General features: G+C 43.6%; 1 protein-coding gene across 2 annotated transcripts; it reads left to right on the top strand.

Annotated features, from left to right (window-relative positions):
- The first annotated feature begins 3,149 nt into the window (after nt 1–3,149).
- GPR85 (G protein-coupled receptor 85) lies at nt 3,150–9,218 on the top strand. 2 transcript variants are annotated; one of them, XM_088529898.1, is made up of 3 exons: nt 3,150–3,302; nt 3,752–3,776; nt 4,915–9,218. In XM_088529898.1, exon 3 carries the CDS (start codon nt 5,090–5,092, stop codon nt 6,200–6,202), a length of 1,113 nt encoding a protein of 370 aa, XP_088386024.1. In that variant the 5' UTR covers nt 3,150–3,302; nt 3,752–3,776; nt 4,915–5,089; the 3' UTR covers nt 6,203–9,218. The 2 variants fall into 2 exon arrangements, with proteins under 2 accessions (XP_088386024.1, XP_088386023.1); XM_088529897.1 differs by lacking the exon at nt 3,752–3,776.
- The last annotated feature ends 1,199 nt before the right edge of the window (nt 9,219–10,417 follow it).

Here is a 10,417-nt window from a genome sequence, read left to right on the forward strand (position 1 = left end):
ATCCCTCCTCATGGCAAAAGTACAGGATTGCAGGGCACCCCAAAAAATCTGAGCCCCAAGAAATTCTGCTTGTCTATCCCTAGTTACCTTTACCTCCCAGATGCAGTCCCACAACTCCTGAATCTGCTTTCCCTCCATGGGGAAAATGACTTACTCCCAGCATAACCACAGCATTATCTCACACACAAGCAAAAGTCATCTCCCTTTTGATGCCTAACTCTACCCTACAATCAAAGAAATTAGGATACAACATATTCAACCTATGTTTATTTAACCTGTGCTTTACAATGAAGTAAAATACTCCCTGAAATACCTTTCTTCACTGACTACAAAAAGAAAAAAAAAAAGGAAAGAAAAAAACAGCGCTTAGCTATATGCAGCTTTAGTTTAGGTATATGTATTTGGTTGAATAATATTAGACTATTGGTTCTCAGATTGCACATATGGCAATAAAGCTGTTTATGCTAAACCAGTGGGCGAACACCAGTCTATGAATTCCAGAAGACCACGGATTACTCCTCAGCAGCCCATGAAAAGTATAAAAGAAAAGCCAGTTCTTAAATATTATATAGCAATATACTTCTGTAAGATTTCTATGAAAAAGTAGAGACACAGAAATGATTTAAAGATATCGCATATTTTTTATGATTATGATGATGATGTCATACTTTTTACTCCTCATATGTACATCATATATTAGAGTCAAAGAATCGTCCCAACCATGCTCATATTATTGCTGTTCTATATCACAAATTATAAATCTGTTTTCTGATGCAGTATTTTAACTCTTTAATCTTCAATTCATTCAAGGAATCCTTTCCTGTACTAGCCCATTAAGTGCCTCCTTGTAGTAGCCACTTCCTTTCTTCATGTTTTGACATCAGTAATCACTGTAAGGCACCTGTGTGTTTGGGTACCTATCTGTAGCCACAGAAATCAAAGAGTAGGACAGGTCTGCTCAGCTGAACTGATGGAGACATTTGAACAGTACAGTTTGAGATAACTTTACAAACTACCCAAAATGCCAATTTTTAGAATATGAAGCATCCAAAGATGAGCAGCAGCACAAGGCTGTCATAATCACATCCATGGGGCAAAAAAAAAAGAAGAAAAAAAGTGGTACTTGGGATCTGCATGAGTTTTCTGCCCTGGGCTAACTTTCATCCGAAGGAAACCACAAGATTGAAATGGTGAAAACTTTGTTTTATTTTCCTGTTTCTGCAGACCCTGGGTTTGAGCAGGCTCATTCTGTGGTTCGTTCACTGATTACAATGAGTTTTAGAAAGTGCTTAAGAAAAAAAATGACAATAGATTAAAAAATGCCTCATGTCTACTAATGGTCTCAAAAATGAGACACACATTATGAGTCGACCCCATAAATCCATCCCCAGGAAGAATTTATTTTGACTTCAGTTGGAAGGTCCCAGTGAAGAAGTTTCACAGAATTCATATCCTTCTTCCCAAAATAAGCTCTTCTGCAACAGCCTTAAAATCAAACCAAATGACTTCAGGGTATTTATTTTGTTCCTATTTCTCTCAGATAGACAGACTTACATAAAGACTGAAGAGACAGGAGGGCAGAAGGACATGCTCTTTTCACTTAGCACAAAATCCCAAGAGATTTTATCCAGACCTTCATTTTCTTCCTAGTTTTAATGTGGTGACCAGGAGCACCATGCAGCACACAGGGAGATGGGCATGGTGTTCGTGCCCCAACGCAGGCCACAGGCTGCCTGGCAGCATGGCCGTGTTCATCTGTTTGCCCCTGGAACACCATCCCAAGAGCCCAGTAACAAGCACCATGGGCTAATGGTGCCATGTGGACAGGCTTGAACCCATGGCCACACATGGGGCACCCGCACTCTTCATTGCTCTTGCCATACATGTCGAGGGGAAAATGCTGGCCCTGCTGCGAACAGAACAGGCGTACATTAAAATTCATTATTGTTGCCAGCGAACGCGCTGACAGCTCTGCGCCGGTGTTGTCTGCATTTTAAAAAGCCTGTTTACCGGCTGCGAGGAGGGAGCGGAGAAGCCGGGGAGAGGTGGATGCCGTGACGGCTCCTCGGCCAACATGCCCTCCCCACACTACGGGACCTCCTCTGCCTCGGGAGCTGAAAAGAAGGAATTCGGCGGGTGAGATTTTGGAGGAAAGAAAATGGGCCGCAAACGCCAGCATCCGAGCAGCAGGAGCACAAGCCTCTCGGTCCCTCTGCTAAGGGGCGCAGAAACGCGCGGAGGAGAACGGAGCGCTGCTTCCCGGCCCCCATTTTAAGCGGCAGGGGCGGGCGGGGGGAGCTCACCGGCATAAACAAGCCGCGCAGGACCTCATTCCTCCCCCTCCCCTTCCTCCAGCTGGTTTTGCCCTGGCTCGCCTGTAAATCCAGCTCTGCTCGGCAACGCAACGACGGAAACGTGCTGCCGGCGCGACTGCTGGGGCTGCCCTTCCCTCGCTACGGAGCCGCTGCTGCTGCCCAGGCTGCCTTTCCCTCACCGAGGAGCCGCTGCTGCTGCCCAGGCTGCCTTTCCCTCACTGAGGAGCCGCTGCTGCTGCCCAGGCTGCCCTGCCCTCGCTGAGGCGACTGCCACCGCCGCGGCTGCCGAGCCATCACTGAGGAGGAGATTGCTGCTGCTGCTGCCGAGCTCCCGCTGAGGAGGCTACTGCTGCTACTGGGGCTGCCTGGCCGTCACTGGGGAGACTACCGAGCTGCTGGGGCTGCCTGGCCGTCACTGAGGAGGCTACTGCTGCTGCCTAGCCCTCGCTGAGGAGCCCACTGCTGCCGCCGCGGCTGCCCGGCCATCGCTCTGGCGAGCGATGCTGCCGCCCCTGGGGCTGCCGAGCCATCACTGAGGAGGAGGTTGCTGCTGCCGAGGCTGCCTGGCCAGCGCTGAGGAGCCTAGGGCGCTGCTGCGGCTGCCTGGCCGCCACTGAGGAGAGGGCAGCCGCCGCCGCCGCTGCCTTGCCCTCGGCGCGGCGGCCGTTGCGGCCGTTGCGGCCGTTACCGCGGCGGCGGCCACGTTACGGGGGAGCTTGTGGCGCTGCGACAGGGGAGGACGGGGCTCGGCGCGCGCCGCGGCGCACTGAGCATGCGCCGCCCGAGCCACTGACTGGATTCACCGTCAAGCTACCCAGGCGGATAAAAAAAAATACAGAAAAACGGAATGAAAGAACGGGAAATGGAAGACGACGCGGGAGAGTAAAAAAAAATACAGGGGTGTTTTAAAGCGGAACGCCCGGGAAAGCGGCCCTGCGCTGGCGGGAAGGAGCCGCTCTGGCATGTGGGGACCTCCCGCACCAACAGGTAGGAGGAGAGGGGCTGGGGGGTTGCAGGCGCAGAGGGGTGCGGGGACCCCCGCTGCGGGGCTCGGGGCAGGGGGCGGTTGTTTCTGAAGAAGCAGCGTCACGAGCCGCTGAGAGACGGCGATGCCGCCGCTGCCGCCGGCCCCCCGGCGCGGGGGCTCTCGCAGGGCGCTGGGCGGCATCAGCAGCCGCCGGGCTGCCCAGCCCTGCGTGTGTGACTGTGTGTGTGTGTGACTGTGTGTGACTGTGTGTGACTGTGCGTGTGTGACTGTGTGTGCGTGTGTTGTGTGTGCGGGGGCAGGGCCGGCCGCGCGGCGGGGACAGCTCCAGCGGGGGGGAGGAGGAGAGGGGGGGAGCGGCGGGGCGGGAGGGAAGGAGGGGGAGGGGGAGCCTGGCTTCATGGTTGCTTAAAACGATGTGCCGTGATCTGATCAGCCTCTGTTTACACAGCAGCAATCAGGCTCTTTTGCGGACGGTAAGAATGGCAGGGCTCTTTTTTTTTTTTTTTCCTCCCTGGGATTCGATGGGAATATCCTTTGTGCGCCCGAGGTGGCACCGGGAAGAGGCCGTGTGGATAACGGCGGAGCCCGGTGCTGCCCGCGCCGCTGCCGCGACTCCCGTCCCCGGCTCCGGAGGGGGAAGCAGCAGCAGCAGCGGGCAGCTCTTTCATATATTTTGTATTACTGCATGAAATAACGCTCTGGTGCGATTCACCACCGGGAGGATCAGCAGGAATCGAGGAGCCCTAATTAGCTTTAAAAAAAATCCGTTTATTATATGTTTATTTAAGCATAACCAAAAGCAGCCCTCCCAAAAGGATCTTTATTATATCTTGGGTGTGTTGCCTATTTTTTTCCTCCCTCCTCAGTATTTCCATTAACCGTTGCCTATTCGGAATTATATCGAGGCTTTAAAGATTTGCATTAAAAAGGGGGGGAGGGAGAGAAAGGAAGGAAGACCCTAAAACATAGAGCTATCGTCTGTCTGGCGTACCTGTTTATTTGAAAGCCTAAATGACAAAATTACGGTCTATAGCAGGAAGGGAGGTGATAATGAATACTGTTTCTCCTATGTGCATGAACTAACACTGGGTGATTAATGTGCTTTGGTGACTTGGGTTAAAAAACATAAATTCTGCAGGGTTTCTTTGGGTGTGATCCGTATCAACACAGCAGCTGCTTCTAAAACATAGACGAATACCGTAGCCATAAAATAAATGTAGGTAATGTCAAAATATCAGAAGTCTTTGGGTTTTTTTTTTCTTTTTTTTTTTTCTTTTTTTTTCAGATGTCAGTGATTAACTCTCGGACTTGCAGACCGGGAATCATTTGATTCATAAAATCTCTGAGGCTTTAACTGTAAAATTATATATACTATCAAATATAAGGGGCACTGGTCAGTTCTGAAACTGTCACTAGCCCAATCTGTGAAATGCCAGTAATCAAACATGCTAAACAGGAAGTGTAAAGGAGAAAGCCTCATGATTTTTAAAAACAAACAATAGTACTCAAATTTACAACTTCATTTGGTTCTCCATAAACTAACATCTTTGTTAGCACTTTCTGACATAATTTCTTGTTAACTTAAGAACTGATAGCTCGATTTTTTTTCAGATATTTTGATGGCATGACAAATCAGAAAGAAGAGGATGTACTGTGTGACTAGACACAAGATCAGTTCTGTTTGTGGATTACATTTGCAGTAAGATGTATGGATCTATTTTTTCCTTGTTCTTATATATAGATCATGAGACTTGACTGAGGCAATATATATATCATCCATCCATCTATGGCGAACTACAGCCATGCAGCTGACAACATTTTACAAAATCTCTCTCCTTTAACAGCTTTCCTGAAATTGACTTCACTGGGTTTCATAATAGGAGTCAGTGTGGTGGGTAACCTTCTGATCTCCATTTTGCTAGTCAAAGATAAGACCTTGCATAGAGCTCCTTACTACTTCCTGTTGGATCTTTGCTGCTCAGATATCCTCAGATCTGCAATTTGTTTCCCATTTGTTTTCACCTCTGTAAAAAATGGCTCTACTTGGACGTATGGGACTCTTACTTGCAAAGTGATTGCCTTTTTGGGGGTTTTGTCCTGCTTCCACACTGCTTTCATGTTGTTCTGCATAAGCGTCACCAGATACCTAGCTATTGCCCACCACCGTTTTTATACAAAGAGACTGACCTTCTGGACTTGTTTGGCAGTTATCTGTATGGTGTGGACCCTCTCTGTAGCCATGGCTTTCCCCCCGGTTTTAGATGTGGGCACCTACTCGTTCATTAGGGAGGAAGACCAATGCACTTTCCAGCATCGTTCCTTCAGGGCTAATGATTCCTTGGGATTTATGCTTCTCCTTGCCCTTATCCTCCTAGCCACACAGCTTGTCTACCTCAAGCTGATCTTTTTTGTTCACGATCGCAGGAAAATGAAGCCAGTCCAGTTTGTTGCAGCAGTGAGCCAGAACTGGACTTTTCACGGTCCTGGAGCCAGTGGTCAAGCAGCTGCTAATTGGCTGGCTGGATTTGGAAGGGGTCCCACACCTCCAACCTTGCTGGGAATCAGGCAAAATGCGAACACCACGGGCAGGAGAAGGCTACTGGTTTTAGATGAGTTCAAAATGGAGAAGAGAATCAGCAGAATGTTCTACATCATGACATTCCTCTTTCTGACCTTGTGGGGTCCCTATTTGGTAGCCTGTTACTGGAGAGTTTTTGCAAGAGGGCCTGTAGTACCCGGGGGATTTCTAACGGCCGCTGTCTGGATGAGTTTTGCCCAAGCTGGAATCAATCCTTTTGTCTGCATTTTCTCCAACAGGGAGCTGAGGCGCTGTTTCAGCACAACCCTTCTTTACTGCAGAAAATCCAGGTTACCAAGGGAACCTTACTGTGTTATATGAGGGAGCATCTGTAAATCTTTAGCCTTGTGAAACACTACCATTCTCTGCTAAGCAATTGTGGCCTGTAGCCATGTCTCGAGAAGAAAATCAAGAATGGGATGTCAGCAGTTGTAAGGATTTGGGCAACATTCTGCAGTCTTTGCAATAGCTCACCTCTAATCCTGTTTTAAACCTAAACATGTTCCTGCTGACCACTGCTGAAGGTTTGTAATTAAGAACAAAGGACTGAACTACTGCCCTGAATTCCTTTATGTGGTTGAAATCTAGATTATGAAAGTAGCAGGTGCTAAGTATCAGTGCTAAATGCTGTGTATATCACTACATAAAATAAGACCATCAAAAAGATTAGCATTGGACATCTTAATAAATTAAGTTGATATGGGGTTAATGTGTTGATAAAACTAATTTTAGACATCTGAAGACCTTTAAAACATTTCATACAATTGTTGTTTTGCAAAGACTGAAATCTGGGGACTCAAGTACTGTAACTGATTAAAGATGTGCCATGCATTATTGGATTATCACACTTACAAATCTGTTTGCCTTGTAAGTAAGTTTTGGGGAGCATTCCAAAGCAGTATTTTTGTTCAGATTTAGACTTTTTTTTTTCCAAATATATTACTCTTTCTAAATACCATTTTCCTTAACAGTGAAATTAATAACATTTAACTGTATTCTGTGGTTTTTGCTGATTTGGTATAAAGTTTAATATACGCTTATTTATATTTTTTAAAAAGCTAGATATCAGTCTGTTAGGCAACGATAATGATAATAACCAATCATAATTGAACAGTTATAATTATACAGAATAAACACATGTTGCCTTAAAGGGTTATCTAGTATCTTCCATTTTGTTTAGCATTGAAGCAAATAAGCAAGGAAAATTGAATCAGTAACTCTGGTCAGTCATCTGGGAGTGCATGAAAGATCACTTAGTCCTTTTATTTTTATTTCTTTTTCTTTTTACTCCGATGGTTCCCAAAATCAGTATGCACATCATTGGGATGATACAATTTTTTTTCTAGGTGTGCCGCCCTTTCTAGTTTGTTCCGAGAAACACAGGCAGTTGATGTATGTTTATATTTTAAGACAGCTGTCATGGGGAGACCGCAGCCTTAGTATGATATCTTGCACAATTTGTGAAGCATTTATTCTACTGAAGGCACAGTCTTGTTTATATTTTCTGCACATTTTGGTGTATTGGTTGTTTTAAATTATTTAAGTTTTAACTTGTGAAAGCATATAATATGATTTCTTAGTATTTTAGAAATACATTAGAGTCTGTGAGTCTTTCCTTCTTTAAGATACAGATGTGTGGATTTCAATATAAAGTTGCATTTGCCAAAATTTACCTGTGTAGCTTGTTAATTTTCTTGGAATAAAATTTTACATTTTTCCAGTTATACAATTAACCTTTTTTTTTGTTTTGTCTAGTGAGTTAGCATGAAGTACTGAGAATGTAGCCATTATGAATTATTATCCTTTGCAGTCACTGTATTTCCAAACTGTAAATGCATGAATGATGGGGACCACAGGATTGATAAATGATATTATCTACAGTAGCACTATTGTGTAGTTTATCATAATTACCCATCTATCTGTTCTAATATGTCAGTTATATTTAAAGTTACAACACAGTATTTGACATAAACTTCACAGTTTAATTTGAGAAAATGTGTATATTTGAAGCACAACACCATGAATCGGTTAATCATAAAGAACATCGATTTTTCTTAATTTCTGGAGAGACAAGACCAGAGGTCTTAATTTAGTATTGGTGTATCTTGTCCTTTGTTGTTGTTTTATGACCAGCAAGCTAATATATACCTACACAAGCAGCAGTCAATAATGAAAATGCTTAAATTTATATGAGAACATTATGCAACATATGCAACAATTCAGAGAGTTCTGTCTATATGTGACCAGACAACTTGATCAAAGATTTAGTGAGCAATCTATTTGACCTCACTTACGCTTTATACTGAGGTTGATTGGTTGAGAGGCATGGCTTAATATACTGTGTTGAAACAGAAAAAAAAAAAAAAAGAGTCCTTATCAGTACAAGAATATTTCAGAACATAATTTGAAATGGGACCAATAAACTTCTACCAAAAGGACTTTTTTATTATGCTGAAAAAGGCTTCGAAATTTAGATAGCTAAGCAATTGTCAGAGATAGCAAAAATAGAAAGAGTGAGTAAAAACTAAATCTATGTTGAGAAAAATTCTGAAAGTTATCCCACTTAAGTTTATTAAAAGGTTGATTGGCAATAACTTCAGTCTAATTTCTATAAAATAGTAACCTTTACAAGGAACATTGATATTACATATTGTAATAAAGAAATACATATAAATAAAGTTGTAAATAGTGTTGTAGTCGTAGAAGTAGTCAGTTCTGAAGATTAGCCAGAACATTTTCAACTATGAAATTTCAAAAGCTGCAAATTCAGGGCCTGATCTAACTCCTAATCAAGTCAGTTGGTGTTTTCCCATTAACTTCATTTGGAGCAGAAGCAGGCCCTAGTGTTTCTATAGTACTATGCTTCTGAAATACTAAGAAGGCTGTATTTACTATGCAGTGGGAAAAGAAAAAAATCTATTTAAAAATATTTCCCTGGAAGTTTTGCAAGAAGTAACTGATGTAAATTAAAATAATAAACAGTGAACAAGTCTGAAAGCAAATATTTTGCTAAATGGTTTTCTTTTGATATGAATATAATTCCTTTGACTAACTGAAAAATACACGATTGTATTACTACCTGGCAAAGGAAAGGTACTTTCTCTTTAAGTGAGTTTTTATAGTTGTTCCATAAGAAGTCTTGTGACAGAAGTACTTCCTTTTATTCTCTGCAGTGTTAAAAGATCAAGGGGATGTTCAATGAAATTAAAAGGCTACATATCAAACAATGTTTTATGCAAAAATATTACTCAGTGGAACTCACTGGCACAGGATGTCAAGTAGTTTAAAGACTCCTACAAGGACTGTATGTATACATGCATTAAAATAGTACCTGCTATTTTTGTCATGGTTGTCATTTTGATCCTAGTCAGCATATCAAACTTCATACATTACAGCAAAAATTCAAAGGAGCAAGGAAGTTCCCTCCCATTCAGTACACCGTTGTCTGTCACAGTATGAAAAGCTTTTTGCTTTCATTGTAATCCACGATTTAGGCTGTTACCAAAGCTAGCATTCCTGGATGGTAGGTTACCGTTCTGTTTCAGAATAGCCATGAATGTCACAGTATTTCATATCTGAATCCATCTGTAATGCTTATGGGCATCATGCAAAATTAGTTGTTTTAATTTTCCTGAGTAAGGTGTCAGAAAAAAGAGGTAAAGACACATGCCCTCAAGAAAAACTCTCTGCTTCTGTTGTTTGCTCCCCTCTGCTGCCCCGCTGGTGCTCTGACAGTCTGTCTGTGAAAACTCCTTGAAGATATATTTCATTTCCTGAGTCGTATATTTTTCCTTCTCCAGGGCTCCTTAAGAAGTATTTTACCATTCCTCCTCCACTGTAGATAGAAGGAGCCCATGTCCCCTAGCAGTAGCTTCTCGCAGCAGTTTCCCGGGCGCTGTCAGTATCTGGGTTCCCTTCCTGAAGACGACTGAGACGGCAGGTTCCTGCTAGCTGCTTTGGGAGTTCTCAGCGTGGTCATTCCACAGCACTTAGCTGCCAGCATGGACTACCTCTGACTTTTGGCTTTCGCCATGACATAGATGCTCCCCAAGTTATGTTACTGTTGTGTTGCCCGGGAGCATTTGATTCCGAAAAGCATATTCAATGTTAATGACCCTCTAAACAAGTAAAATGTGCAGTTAGTGAATTATTAAGCCAACGTCTTTGGTTCGGCTGCAAAATATTTTTGCAAAATGGCATTCAGTCAGTCTCTAGGCCTTGGGGGCAGAGGAGTCCGCTTTCTCTCTCTCTGTTTAAGTGCACTGAGTTTGTTCCCTTGCGTTGCCTTCGCTCCGCGTGTCATGCATGAGAACATGCTCGTTTTATTAGCAGGAGCCCGGGAATGCAGCAGGCCGTTACTACTTGTGGGTTAAAAAGCAAAAGGGAAGTCTGATAGTTCTTGTTGAGGTGAATTTGGATATGTGTTTAGACTAAAATCCTTTTTTTTTAACAAACGTCAAATAAAAACTGGGTTGCTGGGCTCTTCCATGGTTACACAGTCAGCTCAATTATTGAAAATGGAAATAGAGAAGACCA

The sequence above is a fragment of the Tinamus guttatus genome, unplaced genomic scaffold (genome assembly GCF_059628265.1).
Source record: "Tinamus guttatus ecotype Peru unplaced genomic scaffold, ASM5962826v1 Tinamus_guttatus_pri_ptg000355l, whole genome shotgun sequence".
NCBI classification, from domain to species: domain Eukaryota; kingdom Metazoa; phylum Chordata; class Aves; order Tinamiformes; family Tinamidae; genus Tinamus; species Tinamus guttatus.